The sequence below is a fragment of the Meleagris gallopavo genome, chromosome 23 (genome assembly GCF_905368555.1).
Source record: "Meleagris gallopavo chromosome 23, MGAL_WU_HG_1.1, whole genome shotgun sequence".
Lineage (NCBI taxonomy): Eukaryota > Metazoa > Chordata > Aves > Galliformes > Phasianidae > Meleagris > Meleagris gallopavo.
The window spans coordinates 4,730,442-4,746,282 of record NC_139426.1 but is presented as its reverse complement, the minus strand read 5'-3'; the positions used below and the strand labels follow the sequence as shown (position 1 = coordinate 4,746,282).

General features: G+C 44.5%; 1 protein-coding gene and 1 long non-coding RNA gene across 4 annotated transcripts in view; one reads left to right on the top strand and one right to left on the bottom strand.

The window, feature by feature from the left end:
* Positions 1-681: 681 nt before the first annotated feature.
* On the bottom strand, positions 682-7,653 carry LOC146542890 (uncharacterized). The gene is made up of 2 exons (XR_014887918.1): positions 7,306-7,653; positions 682-1,020 (listed from the first exon to the last, which is right to left on the bottom strand). It is a non-coding gene; the product is annotated as an uncharacterized LOC146542890 (long non-coding RNA).
* Positions 7,654-7,725: 72 nt separating this feature from the next.
* The window catches only part of CAPZB (capping actin protein of muscle Z-line subunit beta), a 52,307-nt gene continuing 44,191 nt past the window's right edge, over positions 7,726-15,841 (top strand). For 2 of the 3 annotated variants that reach the window (XM_085242576.1, XM_085242578.1), the window contains exon 1: positions 7,726-7,872. In XM_085242576.1, the coding sequence (XP_085098702.1) occupies positions 7,870-7,872 (3 nt within the window). In that variant the 5' untranslated portion in view covers positions 7,726-7,869. The remainder of the gene's footprint in view (positions 7,873-15,841) is intronic. The other variant, XM_085242579.1, reaches the window with a different exon arrangement.

Below are 15,841 nucleotides of genomic sequence, written 5' to 3'. Positions count from 1 at the left end.
GCAGTTACCAACCCCAATGTTACCCTAGGCATTGCCTCCTTTACTTAAGGCCAGCCTCGGCCCTACACCCTGCTTCCTTATGTAGGAAAAACACCTGAGTATTATCAGAAAGAAAAGAGTGCTCTTCAGGAAGTGATGATGGAAGCATTAGGGTGAAGATTTGTGGGAGAGTTATTAAGTCAATTATGACCTTAAGTGAATCACCAGTTGGGTACAGTCTGAAGTGGGCTGCAGTGCTGTGGAACTGGGAATGTGTGTGTAAATAGTTTCAAGCTTACTGTAACGAGTATTGTGTAGCACTTTTTTTTTTTTTTTTTGTCTTAATCTAGAAGCCTTGTTAAAAAAAAAATAAAAGGGTGCTTTTCAAGTAATCGTATCTTAAGTTAGTATGAATTTTTAACAGTGTTTACTTGTTTTGATGAAGTTCAACCTAGGGAGGCGAAGACTATTTTAGAAACTGGATGTTCTTTAAGAAATAAGAGAAAGACTGAGCTGACAAATAAATGTCAGAACTTTCCAAAGTGGGTGAAAATTTTCTGAAGTTATTAATTATTATCATTTGTGCACTTTGGTTTATCTTAAAGGTGTAACTGTTCTTGATCTAAAGCAATGGTGGGAGGCATTGACTTCACACCTTCACCAAAGCAAGAAATGTTCATAACTGGCTCTTACAAACATAAGTTGTATTTAGTTAACAATCTAATTTATTTATTTAGGTTTTTGGAAAGCACATGGTTAAACCAAAGCCTTGCAGCTTTAAAAGTTTCACTGGAGAAGACAAATCTTGTTTTCCTGTAAAGGAGCCTCATTTTCTCCTCTTTCCCATCCACTGTACTCGCATCACTTCACATTGGGGTCAGCATCAAAAATAGAGCCATGCATCAAATTGCTTATAAAAATACCAGCAGCATCAAGCAATTTTTTCCCTGAGCGGATGAAGGAGTGTTTTTTGAAACTGCTGATCCTGTGGTACATCCCAGTGTGCCAGCTCCACCCGTCTATTTCCAGGCACACTCAGCTCTGAAAAATATTAGGAGGGAAAAGATATTTGAAGCATCCACACAATTCTTTTCTTTTTCTCTCCAACTTAAATTCTAGCAATCAATATTTTAAAAACAACCCAGAAGTACCGTCTTCTCTTTGGCCTGTGCTGGGTATTTGTTATTGCCAATGTGTAGTCTCACTTCACACTTACTCGTTTTCAGGCTTTTCGAGTTCTGGAATGCACTGTTTCTTCACGGATGAAGGAAGTGGTGGTGAGCTGTTGGGCTGTAAGACGATTTATAAAGGGTCATATTGCTCTGTAATGGGTCTTGAAGTATTTTGACAGCCTGGTGTCAGGAACCTGATGCTTTAAATCCCTTCTAAGGAGATGGAATAGTTCAGTATAATTGTTTTAGATGTCCAGATTTCTTCTGAGAAATGTCTGCTTCTTTTAAATCCTGGAGTCACTGGCTGATGAGAGGGGTCTCTGGAAAATGTTATCCATTAACAATCTAGAACACATTCTCTGCACCCCTTCTCCCCTGCTTACCCAAGGGAAAACTAAGGCAGGAGAGAATGTGTCCAAAGACAGACTTTTCTCCCCATTGCTATAGTAACTTGGCAATTAGACCCTCTCAGTTTAATATGGAGTATTTATTATTGTATGACTCCAAGGTGATGTTTAGAACACGTAGTTTTGAAAAACCTGTTTTACATTTCACAGTCTGGCGTGAGCTACCTTCCCTCCCTTCTTCCTTCCTTTCCAGTTTTTTTGTCAGCATAGAAAATAAAAATGAAAAGATAGAGGAGGATGAGCATTGAAAGAAGCTTCAAAAATCCCTACCTTTCTCTGAGGGAAATCAAACTGTAGTAGGTTCAGATCTTCCATCACCAATTGACTTAATTGTATACCTCACTTAAAGTATTAAAATAATAGGATTGTTCACAGTTAAACATTAGGGATTGACATAAATACACTGTGAGTTGTTGTTCAACAGATGGCCATCAAACAATCAAGAGACAGAGCTGGTGAGAATTGTATTTCCTTAGAGAAGAAGCTGCACAGAAGCTTGCAGAGGGCACAGTCCCTGCTTGTATCCAGAGGTGGAGAGCCTCCCTGTTGCTACACCAACCACAGCTCAACTCTTTAGGCTGTTATTTGTCTTTTCACCCTTTGCCCTAGCTTGTGCATAATGCAACATGGGACAAATTCACATTCACCTCAATAATTTTTGTTACAAAAGTACAACTGACTTTCTTTTAAATCCTGACTTTTGCCTGGGATGAGTATATCGCCTCTTCTGGTACAAGGAATGTTTTCAAACAGTCCTATACCACCTCTCTTGTCAGTTCCCTGTTGGGCATAAATGTGTTCCCAAACTCCTCTTTTCCAAAGAATACACATGAAAGTTCTCGCATAGTTATTAAATAACATGAATCCCCTCCCACACACACTTTTTTTCTGCCAAGTGCAGCAGTAATCTGCATAGGAAGACAGCAGCGTAGGAGTTATCTGCTTGAATTGGTTGACACAACCATAGTGGGTCCCCACTTGCTCTCAGACTGCTTTTTCATGTTTCAGAGAGAATGAAACCCAGGCTGAAACTTCTCTTGGTCACCATTTCAGTTATTTTTTTTTCACACTTAGTGAGGAACACACACCAGTGTTTGCCAGCAGATACTGATGCTTATTTTCCTCTTTGAAAGCCTCCTTGCTACTCGAGCCACAACAAAAAGAAGTCTAAATCCAAATTCTGAGGAAAAAGAAACCCCTCCTCAGCAGGACATTGCCTTCAAGTGGGAAAAGTGCCAGAGACTCCATTAAGTCCACTTTGTATTCTTATTGATTTTATGTGGAAGGCACTCAGATCTGTGGGGATGAACAATAGGCTAAGGGCTGAGCTACTGCATTAGGAAACACAGCTTGTGATGCAGAGTGATCATTCAGCCCTTTCATAGTGATCACATTCACATTAATAAGTCCATCCCATGACTGTGCTAATGTATTTTCATGCCAGTTTTGCAAAGCTGACGTAATGTTACATTCAGTTACATTCAGCGGGGCAGTACTGCTGGTTACAGTTGTCAGGTACAGCTGATTGAAGTGGAACTTTAAAAAACGGAACAAGATGTGTCACAGCTCGTTGTGCTAATTCTGCTTCAAGCTGCTTTTGCCATGAATATGAAGTTTGGTTCAGGAACCTGAAGGAAAGCATGGAAAAATTGATCTGAGCTTTTGCTAACTCCTGTATTTTGGCTTTCATCCCTTGCAGGCATCAGCACCACTACAACACATCTTCATTTGATGCGTGCTACTTTGTGATCCATTTTTTAGTTTGATTGTTGAAAAAGTACTATTGCACTGTACTGATAGAGACTGTCTAATGAATAACCCTGCAGAAAGTACTCCTCCTCAGCTCTTTAAGCACTTTTTTTCCATGCAGATTCTAACTAGTGAACCGTGACTATTGTATTAAGAAGGAATCCAAGCCCTTACAACTCTTTTGGCTGGTATATTAGCACGCTTCCAATGAAGTGCAACGTGTCAAGGAAGAAGGAAAGGAATGGAAAGTTTTGTTTCTTTCTGGTGCATTTAATCAGCTTCTCCTTGCTTCTCTTTTAATGACAGGCTGGAGGCATTATTAGTGCAGTTAATGACCAAGTTTGACAAGAATGTTCTCTATATTCTTTGCTCAGGCTAAAGACAGTTCTGAGAGGTCTTTCCTATTGCACTTTCTATGCTCAAAATATAGAGGTAAAATTGCAATCACAAGCACAGAAGTAAACAGCATCCCTGAATTCACAATGAAGAGGCATATGCTGAAAAACAAAAAATCTCAGTAATTCTGCAGTCTGCTTTTTGGGATTGATATTTAAAGAAAGCCTCGTGGTCCTTTTGTGAGCAGGCTCTGCTGGGTTTTGTGTGGTGAGGTTTCAGATATGTCTCGCTGACATTTGCCCATTGGCATCACGCATTCTGTGAAACACAACTGGGTGGAAATCTATGGGACACAGAAAGAGTGTGGCTGCAAACAACTGCAAGGTATTTCTGAAGGCACTCATGAGGGTGGACAGGTACTTCTGGACTGAAATAAACAATTATATGGACGTTTCAGGCCCCTAAGTTAATTGCCTTTTATGTTATTCAAATGAACCTCTAAGGCAGGCAGTATATCTGCCTGGATGCTGATGAAGAGTCTCGTTTTGGAGCTTTGTTTTAGTGTTCTTGATATGGGAGGAGGAGTGCCTCAAACCTCTCCAAATGGACAGCATGTTGCTTTTTACCAAACATTATATTTTGATTTGCTGATCAGCTCTTGTACTGTATTGCAAGAGTACCCTCAGCAAATCTGCCTTGGAATTGGAATGGGAGGGAGGCGGTTTTTATTGTTTGTGCAGCTATTTTGACAGTGTGTACAAAGATCTCCATAGTGAGAACTATCTATGGCTTGAATACAAAATTCCAATCCATTGGGTGGCATTGCAGGTACCTTTTTTCTATATTAGTTTCCAAGAAATGCTCAGTTTTCAGCCTCAAATCAAGTGAAGCTGCTGGTTTACTGACTGACTAATACAAACCAGCAAGCTAAACTTTACCATTGCTGGAAGTGGAGACTCTTGCAGCAGTAAATTCAATTTATGAGAACCCCTAATAAAAAGTTTACATATCTTTCAAGTGCCTCGAGCTGGACATGAAAGAAAATGGGCAATCTAACTTTAAAAAAAGGGAAAAAAAGAAAAAAAAAAGAAGTCTAAGATGTCTTTTTCTTTAGTGGAAAAATGAGTGTTTGGTGAAGCGTTAAAGCTTTCTTTAGGACCTGGTTTCTAAGCACGTTCTCAGTTACATTTTGGTCCTGGCTAAGTGCTGGAATAAACAAAATAAACAGCGTTGCACCATGCAAGGAGGATAAAATAAAAAGCATGTCGTGTTTGAAGGAGTTCTGGCTAAACGTGACAATGCTAAAAAAGAAGTATTTATCCTTTTGCTTCCTTGAATATAATCAAAAGTACGGGGAGAGCATATGTATTTTATAGTTGCTGATTAAAAGATGAAAAGCCTTCTTATTAGTTGCACATGAATCTGATGTTGTAGGGCTGTTAAGCCACCAACTAACATAATTGTTTGCTTCCTTTGTTTATAGGCCCTCATTCTAAGATGCATAATGCCTGCTGCTGAGCCTTTTGAGCACACTCCTGGCTAAAGATGGATGACTCCATGCTGGGAGGTGTGGGACATGCCTGGAGTGCAGCTAACGCCACCTCACAGCACTCAGATCTACTGAATATCTCCCACTCAGAGACTGAATAAGCTTTGTTTTGTGTCAGCCTCTCCAAGAACTGCAACAGAAGGTAGGATGGCCACAACTGTAGTTACATACAGGGAGCTTTCTGCCAGCTGAGATCTCCACACTGCAAATTGCAAGGAAGAGCTTGCTCCTACATCTTAATAAACAAACAAAAACATTCCCTTAAGCATGTCCTGCTATAAACAAGCAAAGCAAGCAGCTGGTCCTCATTTGAAAAGATGTTACATCAGTTTCAAAAGGAATCTGCAGATCTTCTTAATGCAAATATTTTTGGGAAAACAAAAAGCAGCTGTTTATGTGCTTTATACCTATTAGCAGGAAAACATAATCCAGCATGCTTGTATTTTTTCATGTAAGAAAAACATCCTCTTGGCATCGACGTTCATTCAGATCTCAGATTGTTTAAAATGTACCAGGCTACATAAATCTGCTTTTGCTCTGTCTTCAGCAAGCAGCTAGAAACCTTTTCTGTTCATTAACTGTAAGACCTAAAAGCAAAACAGTCACTGAGGAGTTGGCATGAGTTTTGTGACAAAAGCTGTGAAGTTGAGAGCACGTGTTTGTCCTCCCAGACCCTGCTGCAAGGAAAATGTGCACATTAGACGTGTGCAATCCTGTAAAAAGAAGGAATAATGTACTGAGTAATGAAGGTGGCCTTTTCTTAATTAGTGCTGGTAGGATCTCTGAAGGAATGTAAGGACTGAAGGATGTGGGGACTGGGAAATAGAAGGAGTTTGGATTGCCGCAAGTTACAAACTGGCTTCAGGGAGGTTAGGCTGAATAGTACTGGCAAAGAATTGAATTTGGAGACTCCAGAGCAGGAAATGCCTTTTGAGGTCATGTGGCCTTTCTACTAGACATTATTTCCCATCCTAGGGTTTGTTTGGTAGTGTTTTTTCATGTGCTTTTGTTTGTTAAGTAACATAGCTCCTTTTTTTCCTGAGGTTATCATTCTGTTTTCCACTCTTTGCCTCCCAGAAACATTTTGTTTCTGCACCAAAAAGACCAAAGGTATAAACAAACAAATCAACCAAATGTAGGTCAAGATTAAGTTAAAAAATGGGTGACAGCAACAGTCATCAACATGTAGGACAGTTTGGGTTTTATAATTCATGACCTCCAACAGTTCCACCTCGTGCTGCTCATGCTAACATGTCCCATCCCTGGAAATCAGCTTCTTGCCTTGAACCTGAAAGTTGCAGCTGTTTTGCCCTGTGTTGTTAAGTGAAGTGAACACAGCCCGAGTTGTCATCTCTTGGAAGGTTCTGCTTGGTATCTGAGAGCTACTAAAATTGACAGCTGAACCAAAAACATCTGTGATAATGTTTTAGTGGAAAGTCAGAGCTTGGCCTTGGCTATCTCCTGGCGGGTGGATGTACCACAAAATGTCACCTCCCAGGAAAAAATGAAGCAGTTCACTTAAGAATACATAAGTTCTATTACAATTGCACACAGGCTGTGGTTTCACACCATTGCATCAGAGCAGGAAGCAATGCATGACTCCCCTTGACAGCATTTCCAGTTTCTACAGCAAAGAAGGAAAGCAAACAGAACAAGCGTTGGGCTTTTGGCTCACCACGGCCAAGCCTGCAATGCAGGAGCCAAGGAGCACCAGCAGAGGGTTCTCGGGATCCTGGCACAAAGCTCTCATGAAGCACAGCCCAAAAGATTGCTCCCAAAAAGCTGCAATGGAGAGCTGTGCTACTATTGACTCTGACATGCTCTGCACAGGAAGGACAGTCAGAAACGGGGATTGGTTTTACCCGAGATCATTGAAAGGCAATTTAGTATTTTAGGAATAGATTTCTGCCAAGGACAGACAGAGGAAAGCAGGAATGTTTTATTTACCCGTACACCCGGATCCACTGATTTTAATTCACAGATGTGTATCAGCTTCTTGAGCTCAAGTCACCAAAACGTGCGTGCACCTGCTCACCTTCCAGCAGGCACACGCACGCTTTACAGAATCAAAGCTAAACTCCCAAGCAAGCTGGACACTTGCTGTTCAAATTACCTTTGTCCTCAATTAGCCAGAAGCCGACTATTCCTCATCACCTGTCCTTTGGGACTGAGGGAATGGAGAATGACCGGCAGCACACCGAACCCTGCAAGCAGCAGTTCGCAGCGCTAAGCCCCGCTCTCCCTTCCGCCTTAGGGCGGTTTCAGGCGTTCGGGCAGAACCGCGAGACCGGTGCGCGGCCGCGCTCCCGCAGGCCCCGCCCCCTGCACCTGATTGGCCGCGCTTCTTCCGGTCTCAGCTTTCCCCACCCCCGCGCTGACGTTGGTAGCGCCTGGCGCTGCTCCCCCCGCCCTGCCGCGGGGAATGGTTCCTCCCGCCCTTCTCTCCCGCCCCGTACGCGCGCAGCGCTCCATACTTGGCGATGGCCGGCGAGCCGCGCTCTGATTGGTTGGGCTGCGGCGGGGGGGCGGGGCGGCGCGGCGCTGACCCGGATGTTCACTCCTAGGCAACGGCGGAAGTGGAAGGGCCGCGGCCTGCCTCGGAAGGAGGGAGAGCGGAGCGGAGCGGACCGGGAGGCGCCGCCGTTGCCACCGCCCAGCGCAGCCCCGCCGAGCCGCCATGGTGAGCGCCGCGCGGGCAGCGCCGGGATCCGCCGCTTCCAGCCCCGCGGCCGCGCCCCACCGCTTCCTTTTCCCTCCCCCGGGGCGGCGGTGAGGGAGGCCCCGGCTGCGGCCTGCACCGGGGGGAGGCGGTGGGGGCACGGCCCGCGGGGGGCGGTGAGGCAGGGCCCGGGGTTCCGCAGGGCGCGGGGTTCCGCAGGGTCTGGCGCCTCGCGGTGCCGCCGTCTAACGGAGCCGGAACGGGCGGGCGGAGCGTCGCCTCGAGCTCCGCGTCCCTCAGCAGCTGTGCGGAACCGGGAACCGGGGGCGTGCGGGGCGGCCGAGCCCGTCCGGGGCGGCACCGCTGCGGTGTGCGGTGCTGCCAGGGTTCGGGTTGGAGTGTTTGCCTTCTGCAGCCGCGCAGTCTGGCTGCGCAGTGCTGGCGGGATGAGCTCTCCCAAGGGACAAAGCCTTCGGTTTCCCTTTGGTACTGTACGTGGAAGGGGTGCAGCCCTGGAGGTCTCATCTCCTCTGGGCGCACCCAGCAGTAAGGGCGGAGCAGTCCTGCTGTGCCCGGCCCACCTGGCGAGGTGCCTGCCGAACCCCTGTAACACAGCGTGCCTCTAGGGCTGTAATTGCTCCAGTGTTGGTACTGCTCAGGAATTTGTGGTTTGACATTTTTTGAGACTGTTCAAATTTAGTTAGGTTAAGAATGTGTGTGGCTGTACAAAAAGACTGGTTGAGTAATCAATCTTTTGCTTCAACTGTAAGAATTTCAGAGGCAGTATCTTATCCTTTACTCTGGAGGCTGAAGGTCCTGGTGATCCCACCACTTATATGGCACAGGATGAAGATCTTTGGTTTCTAGTGGAAGGTGAAGAATGCTTATGATCAAGATTCTGTGCCTGTTGGAGCAAAGCTGTGCTTGTCACCTGAGCGTGGGGTTGGCATGATGGAGCATCTGACTTACCTGTGAATGTTAGACCAGAAAGCCTGGCCGAAGTCTTTGTGCACGAGACCTGCTGCAGGATTTATTAGTCAGGAGTTCAACCAACTATCCTGACTTCAGTCTTAGCAGAAATCCTCACAGAGAAAGAACTGAAGGACAACAAAGCAGGCTTCATGTAAAACAACGGTGGTGATACCTGCTACTTTTAAGGGAATGCAAAAGTATTCTGTAAGAATAATTCAGTTGAGGTGTGTGACTTTATCACTCTTTAGGGGAGAAAAGCACAAGCTCTTTAGAAGTTTTGTGAGTGCTATAAGCTTTTGCTGTCTTCTGATTTCTCATGTTTAGTCACGGAGAGCAGTGGGCACGGGAGAAACCTGACCAGGATCTCCAGTACTGTTAGACTCAGCTGTTGGGTGGACTTCAGGTAGGAACCTGTGGCAGCTGCCCCGTTATTTGTGTGTTGTGGTGGCTGTGTACACACCTGAAGGCTTGCTCACTGAGTGGGGCAACTGGAGTGTGGTTTATCCAGGTCTACTGCAAGAAAGTTCTCTGGGCTTGGTTACAAGAGGTAAATGAGCTGTGGTGAGGTGTTAATAAAACCTTGCTCTTAGAATCAGCATTATGCAGACAGTGCAATTTCCAGTTTCAGCTTTAGTTCTCTTCTGATATTTAGAGCATCCCCAGGATCTTTTGCTTTAGACAATACTCAGATGGAGCATGGAGGAGCTAAAATGGCACTGGCACTTACAGCTGCTGTTTTATGCAGGTGCTACCAAAATAATGTAAAATTTGTGAAACCAATCAAGTGAGGCTAGTACTTTTTCATCTTCTTGAACTCTGAGTCTGTTTCTGATTGTGATTTTGTCACTCTTGAAACCCACGGCATCAGCTCAGGGAAGGCTTTCAGTGCCCGCAGCACGTCCTTTGCACCTTGTGCCTCCTGAGAAATCCTGATTTGAGTTATTTTGTAGAGTCCATGTTTTATAAGCCAAGTATGTGAGCTTAGATAAATGCTGTCTTAAAAGGCAAATTCTCAAAGTAAATCAAGTTGGTGGGTATTGTTGGGATGGGGAATGCTGTCATTGCAGTGATGTTAAATCTTTGGCTTGAGAATATTTGAAGATCTTCAGATGGGATTTCCTCATATGGTAAATATGCTTGCTGGTATCTTATTAATTGACGTCTGGGAATAAACCAGAATGAAAGCACAGTTTAACTCTTTTGAATTACTATTTTTGGTGCTTATTACATTAGTAATTAAATGATTCTCTTTGGGAAAGACATGTTCTACAGTTGTCTGCTGGAATTCTTCTCAGTTGAGTTTCCCATGCAAAGGATGGCTGATGAGCTCCAGACTGTGCATGGAGAATTCTCCTGCCTGCCCTTTGGAGGTATGTTTGGTCACATCCAAAGGGCTCCTTACTTTAATTCAAATTGTAGAGCTGATTTCTTTTTCCTCCCCTTGAACTGGTGCACATCATTGCCATGCTGCTTCGAGTTTTATCTCAACATGAAGCTGTTTCAGTGCCTTCTGAAGAGCTGCAATTTTACTGCGTAAATGTGAAGTTCTGAAAGGTGCCTGTGCAGGCAGCTGGGGCTGGAGATCAGGTCTGTGCTGAGCCTGGTTTTCTGTCCCGTTTCTATACAATGCAGTGATTGTGTTTTTTCCAGACAAAGGATGAAATTCCAAAAGTTAAAGATGCTCAAAATGAAACTGGTCTTCTGTTTTCATCTGTATCCTCGGTCAGTCACTGTGCATTATAATTTCACTCCTTTCTGTTGTTTTACGTAAGGAGTTCTGAAGAGTTTGGAATGCCCAACCAAACCTTTGTTTCTCTTCCCCTAGTGCACAAGATCCAAAGCATGTGTATTGCCCCCAGCTTGCCCATTTTTTCCTAATCCTTTTCCATTTCCAGCAAAGAGGGAAAACCACACTTAAAACCATAGGATTTCAAATTTGAATTTCCATTGTGGATGGAATCCATGTGGTGTGAAGGAGCAACAAATGTCTGAGCATTATAAACCTTTTCCCACCTTCCTGGTCCCCCTAGCTGTGCTGTAGTGCAGGATTTGTTTGCTGGTTTGTATGTTTGTTTATTTATTACAAAGCTTTTCTAACTTGAACAGGAATTCAAGGGTGAATGCTGGTCAAGCAAGTTTTAAATATGTCTCCCTGCTGGTTGAGCTGAGAGGTTTTATTACGAGGAGAAAATGGAGAATGCTTGAGGAAGCTGCTCTGCTTGTTTCCCAATTATAAAGTTGTAATTTTCCGTGCCAAATGGAGTGGCAACCCAATCCTTCTGGCTTTTTAGCTGCAACAAATCTCTGAGTTCAGGAATCAGAAACGGGATCTGCTTCCTCTCTGTGGTTGTCTAAAATAGGCTTTTATTTAGAATTACTTTAATTGTGTTAAGTAATACTTGGTGCTCAGTTTCCTAGAATGGTGGCTTGAGTCCTTGGCATCAAAGATCAGACTTCCTTGTATTATTTGGTTCTCTTCTTGGCCCCGCTGTCCTCCTTTAGGATTTAGAGTGGAAGTGTGCAGCATGCTGTAAGCTTGTGCTCCGTGAGCTTGTGCTGCCTTGTCCAAGTTGGGCTGAGGAATTGCAGAATGCATCTGTAGGCACTTGACTTATCCAGCTGCCCTTCCCATAAATTACCTGCTTTATTCCTGCTGAATGCAAATTCAGCCTTGCTGCTTTATATTCCACCGGCGTAGCTTGTGTTATTTATCAGCACGGGGTTGATTTGGGAGTCCTGCTTCTTGGTTTAAACCCGTAAGAAATTGCTCTCAGTGTTCTTAGCTGGGCTGCAGAGCAAGTCATTACTGGTGCTGTTCTTCTGATCGCAGAGAGGATGTTCTCCAGGTCTTTCAGTTACAGAAAGCAGAGCAGAGTTCTTGCTTGGTGCAGTGCCTTGGGATTTCCATCACATCCTTGTTGCAAAGTGGGAGGGCGAGCAGTCTGGGTGAAAGCAGAACCTGGGATCTGAGAATTTTAGCACCATCAGCTAGACAAGAACAAAAAGGGCACTTAAGAGGATTTTGTGTGGAAGGAAAAAGGTTGAGATGGCACTGAAGACATAAGCTTAGTGGTTGCCTTAAGCCATCAATCCACAGCACCGTAAATGAAATACTTTTTATTTCCTCCGGGAATTTTGTGTTCTTTCAGGTGATGCTTTCTATCTTCCATGTTTGTTAAAGTGCTGAGCTTGCAAGTGATGTCCTGTAACCTGGCTTCCCCTTTTTGCTTTGGGAAATAGCTGGATTTAAAAAAAAGCTTGCTGAGGTGGCTGTGTGATGGCTGTGCTGGCAACTTGAGACAGGCTCAAGAAACAAGAGATGGTTTTGTTGGTTTTTTTTTTTTTTTTTTTCCTTTTGGTAACTTAATTCAAAGGATGAGAAAATTGAAATGGTGGAATGAGGTAAAATATCAGCTGCATCATGCTGACTGCAGCAGGTGAAAACTGCATTTATCCAGCAGTTCCCATCGCTGTGCAAATCCAGGGGTCATCTTGGGTGCAGTGGGGAGAGCGATGTGATCTTGGCTCCGTGCTGACTGCTGTGCTGGATTGGCCAAGTACAGCTTTCATGTGGCTGCTGGTACAGGTGGAGGTGCTGCAGAGTGTGGTCAGGTGAAAATTGGTCAAATGAAGTAACTTAACTGTATGAAATTGAAGGGGAAGTCTGACATGGATTGGGATTGGCAAATAAGTGCCTCAATATAACCTGTCTCTGTTAGTTAAATGTATTAAAACCTTGGGAAACAAATGCATCTGTGGATTGCACACTGACTGCAGCTCTGTCTTGGGGGTAGGTCAGGTGTGTATATAAACAGCAAGAAAAGCATGGAAAAACATGGAAACCTTGGGTAAGCCTTGGAGTTGTGGCAAGGGGAGGAATTCCAGGGTGCTTGAGTATCTTACTGGATGGAGATGAGAATTTCATGGCCTTAGTACAAGTGAAACCACTAGCTTCCTAGTTTAGAACTTTTCTTACCCTTGGATCTTTTGGATGAAGCTGAACTGTTTGCAAGCTTTGAGGTGCAATCAGCAAGGTGCATTTCACTGGGCAGAGTTGAAAGGCATATTAACCTACTTTTGTGACCTTTTAGGCAATAGGAGAATGCTGGGGGATGAGAGCTAATTAGATAACCTCTCCCTGTCTCCTCGCTGCCCTGCCAAGCATCTGATTACTTGCCAGAGTTATCCCATGAATTTACAACCCCAGCTACGAGACTTTGGGGTACTGGAAAGTGCTGAGCTAGTCCCAGAGCAGCAGGCAGGAGCGCAGCGCTGCACTAACAGCCCAGCACGAAGCTGTGTTGATTAGGTTCTCAGTAAGCATGTCTGTTTGTAGTCATTTGGTGATAGGGTATGTGCCTCCCTGCTGCTATAATAATATGTGCTTTCTCTCCTGTTTTTGATGTAACTTGTATGGAAAAAATCTAGGTTGCTGTTGGCTGGAAGGAGAATGTAGATCTGCCAGGCCAGGAGCAGCTCACTTTGTGTAAGGGGAAAAAAAAAATCTCCATCTGATTTGGCAGCTCCTTTTCTGATGCTTTCGTGACCAAGTTGATTGGGATGTGAAACAAGCAGCACGTAGGATAAAACAGTGCTTTGAAGAGATCATCCGGGATTAAAAGAAAGCATCGCAAGCAGTGCGTTCGCAGATGGTCAGGATGGCAAATGGCAGTGCTGAACCTCAGGAGCTGTTGGGTTTGTTGTGATTAGTTTTTATATTTTAAAAATAAAATGGAAGGATTTCCTGTCTAATCACACCCATCCGAAGGTGCTAAATGCCCTGTGCATTCAGCTGTGAATATCCACTGGTAAACAAGTAGCTTCTTTGAGAGGTACCAAAGTCTGATGCTTCAGTGCTGTCCTGTGGAAAGGGACTGTGGCATGCAATGGAAGCTCCTATTTTGGAATCTCCTGATAGCAGCATGTGCTGTAACACAGATCCTTCAATGACATGTGCTGGATCTTGTGTTTTCCTACTGATTTTTTTCTTAAATTCTTCTGCTACTTTACTTTTTCTAGAAACAGCAAACAGAACCTGGCTGGCCTGCTGAAGCTGAGCTCAGTACTGCCACTGCTAAGGGTGCCAGCAGAATCAGCAAAAAGAAAGCAGTCTATCTCTAAAGACTGATTTGGGCACTTCCTCTGCAATGTTTGGATGGAAGGCAAGAAGATGATCCACAAGAAACAGGTCATCAGGCTGGGGAACCACCACAGAGCTGTTCCATTGCCTTATCTCAGTGGCTGAGCTAACCCAGAAGCAGCAGGCCTGTGAAGAAAGAATCAAGTGGAAGGATGGGGACAACAGACTCAGTAATTTGGGGTGCATCTGCAGGGCAGAAGCAAAGAGGTAACAGGAGTTTCAGCCAAAGGGCTGACAGGATCAGGAAGATCCTTTGAACCACTTCCTGTTACAAGTTCTGTGAAAACTTGTAGCTACTCAGCAGTAATCCTGCCTTGGGTGAGTCAGGGTGAACATGGGGGCAGGGGGGCAGTGCCTTCAGTCTTTAGAAAGCAAGAGATGCTTACCTGCACGGTGCCTTATACATGCCATGGTATTTGTGGAGCTACAGAAAGAGATTAAAGTACAGTGCTGACTTGTCACAAGGAAATATCTGGAGGCATCTTAAGTTACTGGGTGCATTAAGTGACACTGAATGGTTACAGTGTCAGAAAAGCAGCCTGCGCCGGGATGTCTGCAGTGGGGTATGTGTGTGCTTGTGCTGCAGCCAGCATCTATTCCAATAGCAAAGCTGCTAGGCAGATACATAAACATCCTTACAAAGTGGTTGCAAGACTGGGATACGTTCTGATATCTCCTATCTGTAGAAATACCTGTTGAAGAAAATGCTGTTTTGTTTTATATCCACGCTTGAACCAAGCAAAAAGACACTCGCAACCATTGTGAGGTAACATCAGCCTAATTAAACTTATTAAACTTAGACTAAGGTGGTCAGCTCTGCAGTCCACTTCAGTGACTTTAATCCCATTTATTAAAAGTTAGCAATGTGGTTTTGCAGTCTGTAGGTTTTCCATGCTGTCTCCTCTTTACTCTTTCATGTGGGGTTAATAAATTGCGTATTCACTTGATGCCATGATTTATTGGGAAATGACTTTTTGCAAACTTTACGCTTCACAGGAATTCTTGGCAGAAGATGAAAGCCAGTAAATTACATTGTCATGTTCAATGACAAGTTTAATAAATAAAACATTGTTTCTGTTACCCAGAAGACAAACACTGGTGCAGAAATCATTAGTGATGGTGGAAAAAGGTCAAGATGAATAGCCTGTTCCCAGAAAGCCTGGGTGCTGGTCCACCCTGCTTGTCTGTTTGTTGGACAGATGAGAGACTTGCACTGGGCTTTACATCACACCTGTGGATGTGTTAGCAGGAGCTGAAATGCCTCTAGCTGAAACACAGCCCCAGGGAGTGCGAATTGGCTGCAGAACGTGCTCCAGGAGCTGCTAAATTCCTGCTTCTACAGCAAGGAGAGTTACAGTCCAGTGGCCTGCCCCAAACTGTCAGGGTTGTTGGGTTTTCCTCAGTCGGTGTAAAATAGTTTGACAGATAGTTGTTCCATGAGACTGAGCTTCTTAGTAGGGTAGTGTAATGAGCTGTGGTTTGTTTTGAAACTGCTGGATGGAAATGCCTTCAGTGTGCTGTAATCCGTTTGGTAATTGTTTCTGAGTTGGGCAAGGATGTTGGGCAGTGCCCTGGGAGCACTGGGCAGTGCTCACCTGATCTGCAGGTAAGAGTCATGAAGTCAAAACACAGAGGTTGAGTCAAAGGACACTTGAAAGCAGCTGCTCAAAGGTAAAGCAGCAAGGATTTGGGAAGAGGCTTCCTGCAAGCTTTGAGGAGATCACTGAGTGCAGCTGCAGGAGGAGACCTCTCGGGTAGTGCTGCTCTTTCTCTCCAGAACTTGCCTTAGTTGTGCTGTCAGCCTGAAATAGTGTTAAGTATCCAATGTCATTAGCGTGCTGGTGGCAACGAAACTTAAGCTGCCTCATTTTGCTCTCC